The sequence below is a fragment of the Glycine max genome, chromosome 9 (genome assembly GCF_000004515.6).
Source record: "Glycine max cultivar Williams 82 chromosome 9, Glycine_max_v4.0, whole genome shotgun sequence".
In the NCBI taxonomy this organism is placed as follows: domain Eukaryota; kingdom Viridiplantae; phylum Streptophyta; class Magnoliopsida; order Fabales; family Fabaceae; genus Glycine; species Glycine max.
In genome coordinates, this window is record NC_038245.2 from 14,620,767 (window position 1) to 14,639,239 (window position 18,473).

Below are 18,473 nucleotides of genomic sequence, written 5' to 3' on the forward strand. Positions count from 1 at the left end.
AAACAGAATATATTTTGTTTCAAGGCATTAAGGCATCCATAACCTATACAGTGAACATGAATCAACTCCTTTCTCACGCTGAAACAAACACACGAAAAAGCAATATATGCTTTCACTAGGAATCTAAATTATAAACGCAAAAGCAATATATGCTTTACCTAGGAATCTAATTTGACCCATCATCATTCACTAGTTTAAATAGCCAGAGAAAGTGACGAATTAGCATACCTACATTTTCTCTCTCTCTCTCTCTCGATTAATTGGGATTTGAAATCAAGAAAGCGCTTGCACTTCAAGTACCATTCAGCAAGCCACTGAAACGCTTAAGCAACAGAATTTTCAAACTCAATGTGAAACCATTGCAGTATCCACTTGCTTTGTATTCATAACTCAATCGCAAATAGCGTAGTGTAATTGGAATTCGTATCTTATTTTCTCGGGGCAAAAAAACCAAAGATTTAGCGAATTTAGCAATATCTGTAGTAAGTCCTTTGGCGAAGGCCAATTTAGGTTAGATACAAAAATTTAAAAAGCTTTTCATCTTAAGAAAACTTTGTAAATACAAAAATAGTACTGTAGAACAAGAATTCCATCCTAAAAAGCGCTTATATAAAAAATATTTTGTTTTTTCAAAATTTAAACAAACTGAACCAATATCAATTAACAATCCGCGAATTCAACATTAATGAAGTAGCCAGTAAATCGCTCCCAAACCATATTATGCATACAATGACCCAACTAACAAACTGAATACAAAATGCAGATAGTGTTGCTCACTCAAATCAACCGAAACAAGCATCAAGCTGTTTCTTTTGTATGTCTCTGGAAATTGGTATGTTTAATTTAGATACTAAATTTTGCATTAATCACCTGATAATTTGAGAATTCAATCAGTTCATTGCCAGAGAACAGCATCATACGTTCAATTCAAGTCATGCAGAGATATCTCAATTCTCATTCCATACACACAATAACCAAGAGAGGGTAGGGTATAATACTATAAATTTTATTGTAGAAATATACGGTTGACTTCAAGATAAAATGTGAAAGGAGAAAAGAGGTCAGGGATTTCAATTCCCCACTAACAAAAACTAAAAAAAGACAAAAATTTATTGCATTAAGTTTCAGAACTACACCAGTATATCAAAATGGCAAAACACATCCAAGAAACGAAACCCAACACAGCACCCACAAACACTCGCACACGTTTTTGTTTTTGTTTTTGTTTTTTTAAAAAAAAAATTCAAATACTAAATTGAAGTGGTAACGTGGTATTCTAAAAGAATACTATAGGAATACACAATTCGATATCATATTCTTGTCTTCAACAGCGACCTAAACCCTCCCTCAGGGGACCAAAAGTTGAACCCTGATCCACACAAGCTGCTTTCCCCTTTCGCTTTCGTAGGTTTCTTCATTCGCTCGCACCCAAACAAATCAAAATCATTCGCTCGTCGAGACCGTGCTATCAAATTAAACGATCAAGAAAGATCTCAACAGCCGCTCCTCCTCACGTGACTCTCACGTGCGTGCGATCAACACCGAAATCCAACAGCATAATCAATCAACCAATTCATCATCACCGCCTCAACGCGAGGAACCCAGGGACCGGAACGGAGCTCGGATCGGGGCCCAACCGGTTCGTGGATCCCAATACAAAATCGAAACCACCGTCGTCGTCGTCGAAAGAATTGGCGCGGCGGGGGTTCTCGGGGCTGAGCGTCTCGCCTCTCTTGAGGATCTTGACTTGGCCCATGACAAGGTTCGCGCAGGGGCCTTTCACCACCATGCCGGAGCGGTCGCCGTCGTGGAGCTTCCGCCGGCGAGTCTGGTAAGGGTTGGGGCTAGGGTTTGGGTTAGGGTTTCTTTGTGATCTGATGGAAGATGGAGTGAGGGACAAGACATCGTGGCTGCCTTGAAGACAATTGTGGGAGCGGAGAAGAAGAGAGGTTCGCATTAGAAGGAAACCAAGTTTTTCCTTGTAGAAAGAAAGAAAGAAACAGTTTGATGTTACGGGGAGTGGTGCACTACGGTGATGGGTATGGTATATAAAGGAAATGAGGGAGGATGGGATGCAGAGCCAACAAAATGGACGGTCCGGTTCGGACCGGCCCCCTTCATAAGGGAAAGTGTAAGGGTGTTGTTAGGTGCACCAGAAATATTGCTGGTACACCTAACAATTATATGAATGGACTATATTGCCCTTATAATAAAATATTTTAAAAAAGTTTCAGCCTTTCTGCGATTGTCGCTCATTGCTCAAGTTTTTTGATGTGTTTGTTGCGTCTACCGTTGAGGTTAGTAGTTTCTATCTCCCCTCCCATTTTATCTGCTAGTATAATGTAGTTTAGGGTGGTTTTATGGTAGGAGACTTCTCGCTTTTGGGTATGAGAAACCATAGGAGAGAGAGGTAGGAGACGAAGAGTTTTTGGAACACGGAAGAACATTCTTCCGTAGGTGTTTTTGTGTGAAAATCGTTTATACGGATGTTAGCCCATATTTTTGATGAGCTAAAAATATGCTCTAAATACGAATTTGGCCAGATTCTGTTCGAATCGAAGGGAAAGAAGAGTCTATTGAAAGGGATTCACAGTTTCAAGGAAATATTTACGAAGTATAAGGCTAAGATAAGAAAGAGGGCTTCGAATCATTGGTCGAATCGAGCTGGCGTATGGTCGAGTCGAAGTCGAGGCAGCAAGATTTCTGGACTTAGCGCAATTTCTGACAAAACTTTACAAAATCAGTTCGATTTCGAGCAATGTGGATAACCGTTCTAAGGAGCAGTTATGTGCATGCAAGGTGTACGTGGCAGGACACTTGGCATTAGGATAGTGTTCGACCGTTAGGGCAGTTTATTTTCGAATATCTATATATAGCAGTTTTTTAGTCAGATTTCAGGGTCGCAAATCATTTATACAAATCCTTATATACTCAAAGTACCCAGCGCAGAGAGAAACGAGTACGCAAGGAGAATGTATGTTTGTGAACCATTTTAAGTTTCTGTAAACTTTACATTTCGAATGCAATGCATTTTTCGTTTCACTTTAGAATTCCTGTCTTTTAAATGGTTCATTCGATCGAATGAACTCGTTGAGCCTTTTAATTCTGCAATTTATCTTCCCTTGTCAAGTTACTTTCAGCATTTCGATTCTGTCAAAGAATTTTCCTTTCTGCAAATTTCGAACCAGTGAATGTTTGTTGCAATGATGAACATTCAAAAGCTTTACATTTAAACGCAAATACACAAATGACATGCTCCTGAGATTCACTAGTTGATCTCGCAAGCAATTAACTTAGACTAGCGGTTGTTTACCAAATTCCAGTGTAAACAAATTGGCACGCCCAGTGGGACCGGTCAATTGTGTTTGGCTTTAAAAATTATTAGTAAAGTTTTGTTTAGAACAGTTGGTTTATTGCATTCTTAATTGTTTTGATCTTGTATGCATTTAAGAAGTGGGAAATCTGTTCCACACTTAACAGAATTCAAAACTCGTACAAGGATGGCTAGACCACCCCCAAGTAATCGAAACAATGACCTTCCAAATATGGAGGGGCAACCAACACAGACATCTGTCAGTAATGCCAATATAAATTCTGGTATAGGAGCAATTACTGACCAAACTGTTGGCACAATAAGTTCGACCGCTTCGACGGTTATGAATCAGACAGGGGTAACTTCTCCCATGACCAACATGACGTTGGCAAGTTCGATCACGTCAGCGTCTGCTCTTGCCCCATGGAATAACCCTAGTTTAGGGAATCCCAGTGGAAGTCCCTTTCGACCGCCTCAAAACCCTCTATATGGCATGCCTACATCTTTGATGGCAGGGTTGCAAAACTCTCAACCAAATATAGAGAATCTTAATATGTCCTCTCCATCAGGATCTGTAGCGGGCAATCAAGGTAGGGTAATTCCTCAACATTTAACCAGTACATCCGTTTTGTCACTCAGACAACAAATGGATGAAAGTAACCATGATATGGTTAACATGTTAACACAACAAATAGGAACTGTTATTAACCCCTTAATTCAAAATACAAATGACAGTTACCAAATGTTAACAAATCAAATAAGTCGAATTGCTGACTTTTTTGGGGCACCACCCATACAGCAACCACCAATTCGACAGATCCAAATACAGGCGCCTGTCCAAGAGATACAGATGCCTAACAACCCAGGGATGCAAATGGCTCAAGCACCACAACCAGTGGCACGCATAGAGCCACCAGTCCAACAGGTCGAACCAAACCCTGGTATAGTATTGGTAAATAGGAACCAAAATGCTGATGGAGTAATAGGGAATATTCAACAAAACCGTTTCGATAGGCAGAATAACCTGGCCCAAATGGTCGAAACGATTTTGGTGCAGAATGGTTTGAACTTAGGCTTACACAGGCCTAATTTTGTGTCTCCATTATCTGAGTATGTGTTGCAGACAGAATTACCAAGGGGTGTGAAAATCCCTAAGTTTACTAAGTTTGCAGGAGAGACAAATGAGTCCACTGTCGAACACATTGCTAGATATTTGGTCGAGGCAGGGGATTTGGCTAATAATGAAAATTTAAGAATGAAATTTTTCCCTAATTCCTTGACTAAAAATGCTTTTACATGGTTTACAACCCTTCCTCCTCATTCCATACATAATTGGAACCAATTGGAAAGGATTTTCCATGAGCAATTTTATATGGGACAGTCTAAGATCAGCCTTAAAGAGTTAGCCAGCGTTCGACGCAAGGCGCCTGAATCAATTGATGATTATTTGAACAGATTCAGACTCTTAAAGGCAAGGTGTTTCACCCAAGTCCCTGAACATGAATTAGTCGAAATGGCTGTTGGTGGCCTAGACTATTCGATTAGAAAGAAATTAGATACCCAGTATTTAAGGGATATGGCTCAATTGGCTGATAGAGTTCGACAACTCGAACGGTTGAAGGCTGAGAAAGCTAGAAATTCTAAGTTTCACAAGAGGGAAAAGGTTGCATATGTCGAAACCAATGATAGTGACCAGGAGTTCGATATTATTTATGAAGATATCGAAGACAATGAGGTTGATGTAGCCGAATTAAAACCTGGACCTCCTTATGTTTGTAAATTCCTTAAACCTTCCAATGGAAAAAACCCTGTTGAACCTAAAAATGATAAGTTTGTGTCTAAAACTTATACATTTGATATAACTAAATGTGATGAAATATTTGATTTATTAGTCACAGATGGCCAAATTGTTGTTCCTAAGGGCTTGAAAGTACCCCCAATCGAACAACAGAGGAAAAGGGGTTATTGTAAATTTCATAATTTCCTTGGCCATAAAACCTCACGTTGTGTTCTTTTCAGGGATTTGGTTCAAAAGGCTCTCGACGAAGGGAGGCTCAAATTTGGTGAGAAACCAAAGGTTGCTCAGGCAAATGCTGAAACATCCAAAGCTGTTGAAACTCTCTATGCAGAACCCCAAGAAATAATGATGGTCGAAACAATGGAGTTGTCTCAGGTGCAAGTTCAGGGCATATCTGAAGAGGATTACAACGAACAAATGAAGGTTGTGTATCCTCAGGCTGAGGAGGATTTAATTGATTTCTTGAACAGATGCAAACTCGAAAACAAGAGTGTGATGCTCTGCCCTCGCTGCAGTGCAGTATGTGATAGGGAGGCTACCGAGGGCCTCAAAAAATACCAAGTTGTTAACAAGGGGGCAATGCAGAACCAACGTTTCGATAAAGGCAAAAGAGTTATGGTGCAGTCGAACACTAATCAGAAGTCTGGTCGAAGGAATACCTTCGCCCCTCCTGGTTCAGTTCCGGTCGAAAAATGGATGCACCAGGGACTCATAAGGTTCAACAAAGGGATCATGGAAGTAGGTGGTTCGAGTGGAACGAAGCAAGTTGGCCCACAAGAGGCTAATAAGTACTCTTATAGGAACAATTACAGAGGAAAGAATCCTATGACGAGGACCCAATGGCGTAGGTTCCAGCGTCAGAAGAAATTGGCCCAACAGAATCCGCAAACGGGCCAGTATAAAGAAGTATCTAGGAGACCAGTAAAAGAGAGGCTCCTGCCTCCAGTGGATGAAGATAAGATGGAGGATGAGGATCTACTGGATTCTGAACCAGATTTTGATGTCATCTGTGTGGTATCTATCTTGCCATCTGAATATGATGTCCAATCTGAAGTTACTGAGATCGAAAACGAGTTCGATCATTTTGATATGGCTGACCCAAAGCCAGTATGTTACTATGTTATGAATAATGGCTGTGTGGAAGAGCAATTAGCTTATTTCGAAAAGCCAGATTTTCAGATGAAAAGTCATCTCAAACCTCTTTTCATCAGAGCAAAAGTTGAGAATGTTGGAATCAACAAAGTGCTCATTGATGGAGGAGCGGCTGTCAATTTAATGCCTCGATCTATGCTCTACAAGATCGGGAAACATGACACTGATCTATCTGCCCACAACATTGTGCTTTCGAATTATGAGGGTAAAACTGGCTATTCTTTGGGAGCCATTCAAGTAGATGTTGCTGTAGGCAGTATAGTTCGACCAACTCTATTCCTGGTGATACAGTCCAAGGCTAATTTTAACCTGCTATTAGGAAGGGAATGGATCCATGGAGTTGGGGCTGTGCCATCTACCCTTCACCAGAAAATCATTATCTGGAGGGAGGATGGAATTGTTGGAAATATAGAGGCGGATCAAAGCTTCTATAAGTCGGAGGTCGATAATGTTACTGCACAAACCTTTGACAAAAAGTTGGCTAACATAGCACCTTGTGGTGACAAGGAGGCTGTTGTCGAATCAAGTGACAATGTTATCCACTCTGTCAAACTCCATCCTACCTACGGGTTTATATGGGAGAGGGAGGAAATTGATGCTGTTCCCTCTGAAGATGGAGTTATTCCACCAACTGGGTGGAATATATATGAAGATTAATATGACTGAGGTCACTGCGTGGGCCAGAATTACGGCTTATATGGCCGAAAATAAACTAAATACGGCCTTTGAGGCTGAATCTCAACAAAATATGGCAGTTGAAGCCAAGATCGAAGATCATGAAAATAAAGAAACAAAGGATCGAAGACTGGATTGTATTTATGATGATGAGCCGCTGGGTTTTGAGAAAAATCCCATAAGTGAGGCGCCAAAGATGCAGGCTCAAGATCCTTTGGAAGAGGTCGACATTGGAGATGGCTCGATAAAAAGGCCAACCTATATCAGTGCCAATATCACCTCAAGTTTAAAAGAAAAGCTGGTGCCTCTTCTTAGAGAATTTAAAGACTGTTTTGCTTGGGATTACCACGAAATGCCTGGGTTAAGCAGAGAAATGGTCGAAATGAAATTACCGATTAAGGAAGGAAAAAGACCAGTAAAACAACTACCAAGAAGATTCGCACCAGAAATCATGTCCAAGATTAAGGAAGAGATCGAAAGGCTGCTGAGGTGTAAATTCATCAGGGCTGCCAGGTATGTCGAATGGTTAGCAAATATAGTCCCTGTTATTAAGAAGAATGGAACTCTTAGAGTATGCATAGATTTTAGGGATTTAAATAATGCTACACCTAAAGATGAGTATGCTATGCCAGTAGCGGAAATGTTGGTAGATTCGGCAGCTGGCTTCGAATTTTTAAGCATGTTAGATGGTTATTCTGGTTATAACCAAATATTTATTGCTGAAAGTGATGTGTCGAAAACAGCATTTCGATGCCCTGGTACTTTAGGCACTTATGAATGGGTGGTTATGCCCTTTGGGTTGAAAAATGCTGGGGCCACTTATCAAAGGGCCATGAATTCCATGTTTCATGATTTTATTGACACATTTATGCAAGTTTATATTGATGATATAATCATCAAATCCTCTTCAGAAGATAGCCATTTGGATTACCTTAGGCAATCTTTCGAACGAATGAGGAAACATGGATTAAAAATGAATCCATTAAAATGTGCTTTTTGCGTGCGTGCAGGAGACTTCCTTGGTTTTGTGGTGCATAAGAAAGGCATTGAGATAAATCAAAACAAGACAAAGGCTATTCTTGAGACGAAGCCTCCTTCGACCAAAAAACAGCTTCAGTCTTTGCTAGGAAAAATCAACTTCTTGAGGCGATTCATTTCGAATCTAAGTGGCAAAGTTCAAATTTTTTCGCCATTACTTCGACTCAAGAAAGATGAACCGTTCAAATGGAATGAAGAGCATCAAAAGGCTTTCGATGAAATTAAAGAATATCTGATCAAGCCTCCCGTGTTAATGCCTCCTAGTCGAAACAAGTCTATGAAGTTGTATATTGCTGCGTCTGATAAGACCATTGGTAGCATGTTGGCTCAGGAAGATGATGATGGCATAGAACATGCAATTTATTATCTTAGTCGTGTACTAAATGATGCAGAAGCTAGATATACTGCCATAGAAAAACTTTGTCTTTGTTTGTATTTCTCTTGTGCAAAACTTAAGCAATATATAAAGCCTGTTGATGTTTATGTGTATTCTCATTATGATATTATTAAGCACATGTTGTCAAAACCTATTTTACACAGTAGAATTGGAAAATGGGCTTTAGCATTAACAGAATATTCTTTAACGTACAAGCCTTTGAAATCTGTTAAGGGTCAAATTGTGGCAGATTTTATTGTAGATCACTCAGTGATCGAGATGCCGCAAGACTATGTCGATACAGAGCCTTGGATTTTGTATTTCGATGGATCGAAACATAAACATGGAACTGGAATTGGAGTTTTAATAATATCCCCCAATAAAGTTCCAACTAAGTTCAAATATAAAATCAAAGGGCTTTGTTCTAATAATGAGGCTGAGTATGAAGCTCTAATTACAGGCCTTGAAATTTTAATTAGCCTGGGGGCAAGAAATGTTAACATAAGGGGTGATTCAGAATTAGTATTGAAGCAATTAACACAAGAATACAAATGTGTTAATGAACACTTAACAAAATATTTTGTTATGGCGAGTTCTCTTCTGAATCATTTCGATTATATTAACATTGAGCATATACCTCGACAAGAAAACCAAGAAGCAAATGATTTAGCCCAAATAGCTTCAGGGTACAAAATGTCGAAGGAAAAGTTAACTCAGTTGATCGAAATAAAAGATAAACTGGAATTACCAGAGCCATTAAGCACTAAATTGCCAATGCCAAAACTTGTGGGGGCAAGTACACCACAAAATAATGAAGATGAAAGCATGGATGATCTCCAGGAAAAAATTCAAATTTTGGCCATTGACAATATGTTAGATAATGATTGGAGAAAGTCCATTATTGAATATTTGGAAAATCCAATAGGCAATGTGGCTCGAAAGGTCAAATATAGGGCTTTAAATTACGTGATTGTGGGAAATGATTTGTTTAAAAAGACTGCAGAAGGAGTGTTGCTGAAATGTCTAAGTGAATCAGAAGCATACTTGGCAGTTTCCCATGTTCACAGTGGGGCCTGTGGATCACATCAAGCAGGCCATAAAATGAAATGGCTTTTATTTCGACAAGGTTTGTATTGGCCTTCGATGTTAAAAGACTGCATAGAATTTGCTAAAGGTTGTCAGGAATGCCAAAAGCATGCAGGGATACAGCATGTACCTGCTAGTGAGTTACACTCCATAATCAAACCTTGGCCTTTCAGAGGATGGGCTTTGGACCTAATTGGTGAAATCAAGCCTGCCTCTTCTAAGAACCAGCGTTATATTATAGTTGGTATCGATTACTTTACAAAATGGATCGAAGCAGTCCCTTTGCCAAATGTTGATCAGGAAGCAGTAATTAGTTTCATTCAAAATTATATTATTTATAGGTATGGTATTCCTGAAACAATTACCACTGATCAAGGTTCAGTTTTTACTGGACGAAAAATGCAAGAATTTGCCAAAGAAACTGGCTTTCGATTATTAACCTCAACACCATATTACGCGCAAGCAAATGGTCAGGTCGAAGCAGCCAATAAAATTGTAATTAACTTGATTAAAAAACACATTGCCCAAAAGCCAAGAAATTGAAATAAAACGTTAGATCAAGTTCTATGGGCATGTAGAAATTCTCCTAAGGAATCAACTAATACTACCCTATTTCGACTGACTTATGGGCATGATGCTGTACTTCCGGTCGAAATACATTTGCAATCAGCCAGGGTACAAAAACAAATGGACATTCCAATCGACCATTATTGGAAAATGATGTCAGATGAGTTGGTTGATTTAGATGAGGAGAGATTAAGAGCATTAGAGGTTTTGACTAAACAAAAAGAAAGAGTTGCTAAAGCTTATAATAAGAAAGTGAAGTAAAAAACTTTTAATATTGGAGATTTGGTTTGGAAGGTTATCCTGCCCATGGATAGTAAGGATCGAGCCTTAGGCAAATGGTCCCCAAATTGGGAAGGACCGTTCAAAATAATTCAGATCTATTCGAATGGTGCTTATGAGTTAGAGGAGCTAACCCCTCAGAAACGTACTTTGAGCATAAATGGTAAGTATTTGAAAAAATATAAACCAACACTGCTCGAAGTTAAAATAAGCATAGAATGAGAGAAATACTGGAAACATAGAAATGGCGATAACAGTAAATTGCCACAAAAGGGCCTGTGTCAGTATTACATCAAAAGTAGAATCGAAATACAGAATTCGAAATAAAGAAATTATAAGTTCTACTAATGCATGACTAAGTCCTCATATAGTTTCTTCAAGGTGGCCATCTCTTTGCTCAAGACCTGGTCAGCACTCTCCATAACTCTCGCCTCATCTGCTACAGCTTGAGATGCGCTAAAGGCCTTCAGGCCTTCCCTCCCTTTTTCAGCAACCAGTTTCTGAATCGAGTTAGCGGCCTTCTCCTGAAGTTCTTGGCGTTTTGCCTGCTCTGTCACAATTTTTTGCCTTAGATCATCGACCTGAGACAGCAAATCCGTAATAGTTGCTTCCCAGGAGGAGATGTTATCATCGCAGGCTTTGACCTCAGAAGATCCTTCTTTTGCCTCTTTGGTGAGACGTTCGACTTCACGTTGAGCCGCTCGGGCTTTCTCGAGCAGAAGGATATGGGCCTGTTTCTGGGCATCGAGTCTGGCGCCATTTTCGCATTTTTTCTGCACAGTACTTGCAAATTGATCGATAATGGACTCGATTTGGATAACTTTGCCCAGAATCTCATCAGAAGTAAGGGGGTTGTGCAGTTTCTTCAAAAAGTTCAGGTGCCCAAAAGCAGCAGAGGGGTTCTCTTCAATGGATTTAAGTACGTCTTCCCGTGCGTATTCCATAGATAACTTCAGGAGCAGGCAATCTTGGCGTACTGAAGAATTTATTTCGGCATCAGATGAGGACGAAGCACCAGGATTCTTTTCACTTGAGGTGTTGGCTTGACTGGTGTTCAGCAGGAGTCGAAGGGCTGCAGCAGGGTCTTCGTCTTGCATTTGAATGAATGTATCTTCTGCGATCCCTATGCTAGCGGAAAGCTTAGATGTCGAAGACGCCGGGTAAATGTCCGAACCACCAGCTTCAGCCTCTTCTATGGGCTCTTCATCGAAAAAGTTTTCTTCGGATGAACTTTTCTGACTCGATCCATGAGGACTGCTGGGTCCAATGCCTTGACCTTCACCCTGTTCCTCAACATTCACTGCATCCGTCTCAGGAGCGGGAGATGTTCGAGCATGCGAGGGTATTTCTTCTACAGAAACATTTTGTTGTACCTGATTCGAATTATCATGGAAAAAGGGTTAACAAATAGTTTCGTATAAGCTATGATTTAAAAACACATTAAGAGGATGATACCTCGACGACAGATTGTTCTCGGGGTGAGTTCGGTCGATCGACAGGGTTGCCCATCTCAGCAATAGAAGGAGTAGCCTCTACTTCAGTGCCATCAATGTTGGTCGAAGGTGGTTGGACGTCAACAGGTTGATTATTACCTTGTTCTTTTGAGGACTTGGTCTTTTTCTTTTTCTTCTTAATTGACTCACCACCCTCGACAGCCACAGGAGGTTCAGGCTCGACCTGCTTTACCTTCTTTTTCTTCTTAGGCATTTGAGCCTGGGAATTGCCTGCCTCTGTTTGTTCAGTAGACTTGGTCGAAGTCGAAGGAAATTTTCTTTTTCTTATGAGTGGTCTTTCCTCCTCTTCCTGCATTACGAGGGTAAAGAATTGTCAGAATATAGACTTGAAAGAGAGTTATAATATTGACATTAGGAATAAAAACTTGCATCTTTCTCTTCGTCTAATTCGACGACCGCATGCTTCGAGCGTTTTGAAGTAGTGGTAGTTTCAGTGCTATCATCTTTCTTTTGACTCTGAAAAATAAAGAAATATGAGGCAAGACGTTAAGAGTAAAAAGATAAGTTCAGAAGAGTTACCTTCTCTTCTTGTTTCCCTTCTTGGATCTTCACCCCAGTGGGTTTCTTGGGTCTCACATCAGTTCGAGACGTTTCAGCACTTTTCTTCGTCATGATTGTTTTGCCTGAAAGTAAGAATATTAGAAAAGGCAAAAATACATATCAATTTAGAAAGTCAAAAGTAATTTAGTACCTCGAGCTTGAAGGTTTGAGCGGATATTCTCGACCGTTGGTTGTGTAAAACCACTCTCAAGTCTGGAGATCATGATAGTAGTGTCTCCAACTGAACGGGTCGAATAATATTTCTCCCACCAGGTAACAAACCCCATGGTGCAGAAGTGGGAATGGTTGAACTCAAAAGGATGCAAGTTATAGTTTTCATCAAGAGAAATCTTCAAAAACTTCTTGAAAGTTTTTTCCGAAAGATTGGCCCCTCTTATAACATCTCGAGGATCTTCGAACAAGCTTTTAGGACGGATTTGCGAGAGGCCAAATTGTCTTGAAACCAAATTAGGCTGGTATCCAACCAAGCCTAAATAGTTCGATTGAACACCTGTACGACAAGACAGGATCTGTGGATTCAAGTAAAATGACCATATTTCGTTCACTTCTTCTTCATTGTCCGGATCGACAGCAGGAAAATAGTCAGTAAACCAGGCCGGGCCAACCTCTCGACTAATGAATGGAGCATGTTGGTGAAGAAACTTGTCAAAGCTCAGAAAAATCCTCATGTACTTTAGGAACAGCTTTTGTGGGTTTTGATCTAAGGTCTTGGGTGTTAATCAAAGTGCTCTCTGGCCTTCGATCGAGCGATTCGCAACTTCTTCAGCATAATCTTGTGGGATTATTAATCCCATTTCTTGTTCGAAAGTGGCATTAAGCCACAATTGGAGAAGCCACATAGGCCCGGATACTAAGAAGGAAGACCCATCCTTCGATTTCTTCAGATCATCGCATGCCTCACCAAGCGATTCGTATAGCACTGCTAACAAGAGGCGTCCAAATCCAAAGTTCTGACCTTCATGAATTTGTAATGCCATTGGAATAAATCTTTTGGCTACTTGCAAGGATTTTGTGCAAAAGACATAGTGAGATAGCCATAGGGTCAAGAAGGCTACGTGCTCTTCATCAGAGACTTCCTCTTCGATCGATCCTTTGTGTTCAGCTATATATTTGGAAAAGGTGTTCTCCTTATATACTAGCTTGATATTATCACTAGATTTAGTGGGATCATAAGTTTCTCCGTTAGGCCTAAGGCCTGTAAGGGCGGCTACGTCTAAGAGAGTGGGGGTCATCATACCACATTTAAACTAAAAGGTGTTGGTAGAAGACTCGAAAAAGTGCATAGCTGCTATCAGCATTTCTGGTCGATATTCAGGACCAGATCGAGAAAATTGGATCAAATCAAAGATGCCGTATGTCTTCCAGAAATCCTCATACGCTTGTTCGACTCGATCAAGCCAAGGTAGGTAATCCCTATGGGCTATTGACGGGGCGGATCGAAAGAGTTTGTTGGGTTTGCTTAAACAATTAAAGTTGTAGGGCTCACTATCAAAAATCCTAGGTTCGCAAGTTGGGTAGCAGGGAAATACCTTGTTCATTGCACTCGAAAGTGATTCTTGGTCTGGCAGGGGTCCACAGAAAGCGTAAACTGTTCTTTCCACTGCGAAAGGGATCATCACCTCCGATTCCCAGGTTTCTGTGTGTTCGGCGTCACCATGTGGTTCTGGAACCACCTTTTCTCCATCAGTCCTGACTGTAAAACGATGCCATTTCCCAGCAAACGGAACTGCTTGTCCTTGCGACATTGTAAGAAATCTGAAAAGGGATGATTTCCTCGCGAAGGGTTTGGTAGTTGTTGGAATCAGTGAGTGAAAGCTTGGGTTCACGAAGAACAGTGGTGAAGTTCGGAAATGCGGTGAGTTTGATGATGAAAGAAATAACAAGTATCTGAGAATAAGAAGGTTTCGCCGGAAATAATGGAAGCAAAGAAGAAGAAAAGGTTTCGGAGATACAACAGAAGAAGAAGGGTTTTGGAAGCAGAGAAGCTGAGGGGTTTTCTGGAGTTTCTGGCGCTATTTATGGGGTTTCATTTTAAAAAAGGAAAAACAATATAATAAGAATCAAGGGTCAGAAATCAATCACATCAGATTTCCCTTCCGACTCCCCAGCGTGACACGTGTCCCACTCTGCCTAGAAAAGTGGAATTAATGATGGGAAGTGGGAGATCGAGGCGACGGTTACCAGTAACGTGCTATCATGTCGCCGTTTCAGGAAAACTGGTAGAAGAAGAGAAAAAACGTCAACTTCTCATCTTCTTTCGATCTCGAATCGAAGCAGACATTTTTTGGGGGCAATTTGTTAGCCCATATTTTTGATGAGCTAAAAATATGGGGGCAATTTGTTAGCCCATATTTTTGATGAGCTAAAAATATGCTCTAAATACGAATTTGGCCAGATTCTGTTCGAATCGAAGAGAAAGAAGAGGTGATTGAAAGGGATTCACGGGATCAAAGAAGTATTTATAAAGTATAAGGCTAAGACAAGAAAGAGGGCTTCGAACCATTGGGCGATTCGAACTGGTGTATGGTCGAGTCGAAGTCGAGGCAGCAAGAGTTCTGGACTTAGCGCAATTTCTGACAAAACTTCACAAAATCAGTTCGATTTCGAGTAATGTGGATAACCGTTCTAAGGAGCAGTTATATGCATGCAAGGTATACGTAGCAGGACACTTGGCATTAGGATAGTGTTCGACCGTTAGGGCAGTTTATTTTCGAATATCTATATATAGCAGTTTTTTAGTCAGATTTCAGGGTCGCAAATCATTTATACAAATCCTTATATACTCAAAGTACCCAGCGCAGAGAGAAACGAGTACGCAAGGAGAATGTATGTTTGTGAACCATTTTAAGTTTCTGTAAACTTTACATTTCGAATGCAATGCATTTTTCGTTTCACTTTAGAATTCCTGTCTTTTAAATGGTTCATTCGATCGAATGAACTCGTTGAGCCTTTTAATTCTGCAATTTATCTTCCCTTGTCAAGTTACTTTCAGCATTTCGATTCTGTCAAAGAATTTTCCTTTCTGCAAATTTCGAACCAGTGAATGTTTGTTGCAATGATGAACATTCAAAAGCTTTACATTTAAACGCAAATACACAAATGACATGCTCCTGAGATTCACTAGTTGATCTCGCAAGCAATTAACTTAGACTAGCGGTTGTTTACCAAATTCCAGTGTAAACAACGGAAGAACGTTCTTCCATATGAACTCACGGAAGAACCTTCTTATTTTTTTGTTGTTTGGAATCTGATTTTTCACATGCTATGATTGTACATGTCTTGATGTATCTACTTGATTGCATTTTCTTTGTAGCAATGTTATTTTGAATGTTTAGTTGTGTCTGAGTGATTTATGTGACATCCTGGAAATTTCTACCCAGAATTTTTGTAAACGGTGCATTTGAATGGTTATATATATATGAGTATTATTCAGTGTATGTATATATGTATATACTCCTGGTAGAAGTAAGTATATTGGGGGAAAAGATAAGAGGGTTAGGCTAATTAACGAAGAGAAATCCATAACTTGATGGTTATGGGTTAACTCTCAATTAATTAGTCTAAAAAAATCATCGTTTTGCGTGTAACTTCAAATTTAACAAAACCAACCTCTGAACCACGCTCGGGGTTTCATTCTAAGCGTTTTGATATATATATATATATATATATATATATATTGCCTACTTTCGAAAACTGGCCCCGACGGGTGCAGAGAAACGTGAGGGACTGGAACCAGAGAAATGGCACGCAAACCAAGGTAGGATTTTAGCGTTTCAAAGGTCAGATTTTTCTTTTCTTCTTGTGACTGTGCATGAGTCACATCAAGAGAAGAAGGTGGGCCCTTTCTGCTCCACTCAAATGGAGACATGTGGCATAGCTTAAAATAAAATAATAAGAAAAGAGAAAAGCTTTTTTTTTTTTAAAACCAAAAAGCAACACTCTCTCTCCTCACTCAGCCCCAAAATTTCAGAAGCCTTTCTCCCTCTCTCTCTCACGTTGCCATTCTCTTCTTCTTCCTCCACCATTGAAGCTCCAACAAAGCTCCAACTTTTGGTAGGCATTTCTGCTCCAAATCGCGAAAGGAAGGCATTTTCGGAGTCGTGAAGCGCATCTCTACGTGTGGGACTTCGAAATTTCAGGTTTGGGTAGACTTCTCACCTAAATTTTCGTGGGTATGGGGCTTTGGGAGATATGATGGGTAGTTTTACTAGGTTTATGCTTTATGATAGTTATTTGTGAAGAGATTTGATGAAACCATGTTAAACTTGTCATGTTTGGTGTGAGTCAAGCTTACCCATTCTAGTTTAGGGTTTTTATAATGATGCTTGTGATGTTTATGTGCTGAAATTGCTTATGGAAAACTGCTAGGGATGAAGGGTAGAGTTAACCTAGGGTTAGAAAGTGAGAATGTAGTGTTATGAGTAGAAAAAGAGTGAGGCTTTGAGAGTTGGAAGGCTAAAATTGGATTTAGTGGTGAATGGAGGTTAAAGTGAGTAAATCCTAGTTTGAAATGTCATTTAGGACTTATGAGAAAGCTTGGACTGTGCAAGAGAGAAAAACAAATGACCAAAGTGAAGGAAAAAGTCATTCCTAGGGTAAAATTGGGTGTTGAGGAGTCAAATTTTGATTCGGTGGAATTTGAGCGTAAAATCAGTTTGAGCAAGTTTAGATCGATGTTATAGACTTGTGTGAGGTGAGAGTTTACTCTAAATTTACCCCATTCTCATTTTCACTTCTCAAACCTTGAAAATCCACTAAATTGAGGGGTTTTAGATGCCTAGATTTTGAGTTGCTTTGGTCTGAATCTTGTCCTTGGTTTAGACATGATTGATACATGATTTGGGACTTGTAGGATTCAATTTGGGCAAAATTGGATGAGGGAAAGTGTGATTTCGAAAATCTGCACTTTATGCAGAATTTTGCTGTCAAATAGGTGCAGCAGAATTTTGGCTTTGTGCATAAAATGTTGTGTATTTGATGGTTGTGGAAAGAGTAGTACAGATTGGGTTCTGGACGGTTTGTAGCAGATCCCAACGGTCATAATGTAGATTTATGTGCTAGAAACTTCCAGTAAAATTTTCGAGTCGATCCAACGGTTAACAAATAGGAACGAAGAGAATATTACTGGGGTATTTGAGTGTGAAAAGCTCTGATATTGGTTTGTGTTTTGGGCAGAGTTTTCTGCCTCTGCCCTGTTTTCTTGGCTGTGTTAGTTCATGATGCTTGGATGTTGAATTACTTGGATGTTGTGGAAGCCCTCCTAGCTTCCTGATCTCGTTTTCAAGCCTGGTAATCGATTACCAGAGGCCATCTTAGCCTCCTGTCTTCATTTTTCAGCCTTGTAATCGATTACGCACCCTTGGTAATCGATTACCAGAGGCCATATCCCATATATCAATCAAAGTTCACAGCTGGCCAACCACCACACAAGCCTCCTTGCTTTGTGGTCTTTGTTCCTTTTATCTATTGACTGCCAGGAGCTCGCCTGTTTAGGTACATCACAGGTTCTCACTGACTGACTATGCCCGGGTTGGGTCGGGATTGGTCAAGCTTGGTTTTGGGCAATAGCATCCCACCTGACGTCCCCAAGGTCTCCTCACCCCCGCGACATATCTCCAGGTACCACTCTGTGGTCAACGAATAAAAGCAGGAAGTCTCACCCTTCTACACTTCCTCATTTCAAGCTTGTAGGATTATGGGGTACCCATCACATGTGGTACTAGGTGGCGGTCGAGCGATGGTGCAAAACGATTCTCCACATCCACAAATCACGTATAACCCACCATCCCCTGTTGCCCACCTCCAACTGAGCTCACGTAGTCCCACGTAGCCCTTATCCTCGTTCCTCTCAACACCAGGTCCTCATCAATCCTCCCAAGCTTCCACAACATCCAGGTAATTCCACATCCAATCATCATGGACTAACAAAACCAAGCAAAACAGGGCAAAGGTAGAAAACTCTGCCCAAAACACAACTCAAAATCACAGCTTTTCACATACAAATACCCCAGTAACGTTTCATTCGTTCCATTTCGTTAACCGTTGGATCGACTCGAAAATTTTACTGGAAGTCTCTAGTACATAAGTCTACATTTTGACCGTTGGGATCTACTA

At 40.3% G+C, this 18,473-nt stretch overlaps 2 protein-coding genes across 2 annotated transcripts in view; one reads left to right on the plus strand and one right to left on the minus strand.

The window, feature by feature from the left end:
• Nucleotides 1–1,092: 1,092 nt before the first annotated feature.
• Nucleotides 1,093–3,037, minus strand: LOC100805698 (uncharacterized). Its single transcript, XM_006587080.4, has one exon. It carries the CDS (start codon nt 1,955–1,957, stop codon nt 1,580–1,582), a length of 378 nt encoding a protein of 125 aa, XP_006587143.1. The 5' UTR covers nt 1,958–3,037; the 3' UTR covers nt 1,093–1,579.
• The window catches only part of LOC102663896 (uncharacterized), a 48,524-nt gene continuing 32,234 nt past the window's right edge, over nt 2,184–18,473 (plus strand). The window contains exon 1 of the mRNA XM_006587081.4: nt 2,184–2,297. The gene's annotated coding sequence lies outside the window, so the exon portion shown is untranslated. The remainder of the gene's footprint in view (nt 2,298–18,473) is intronic.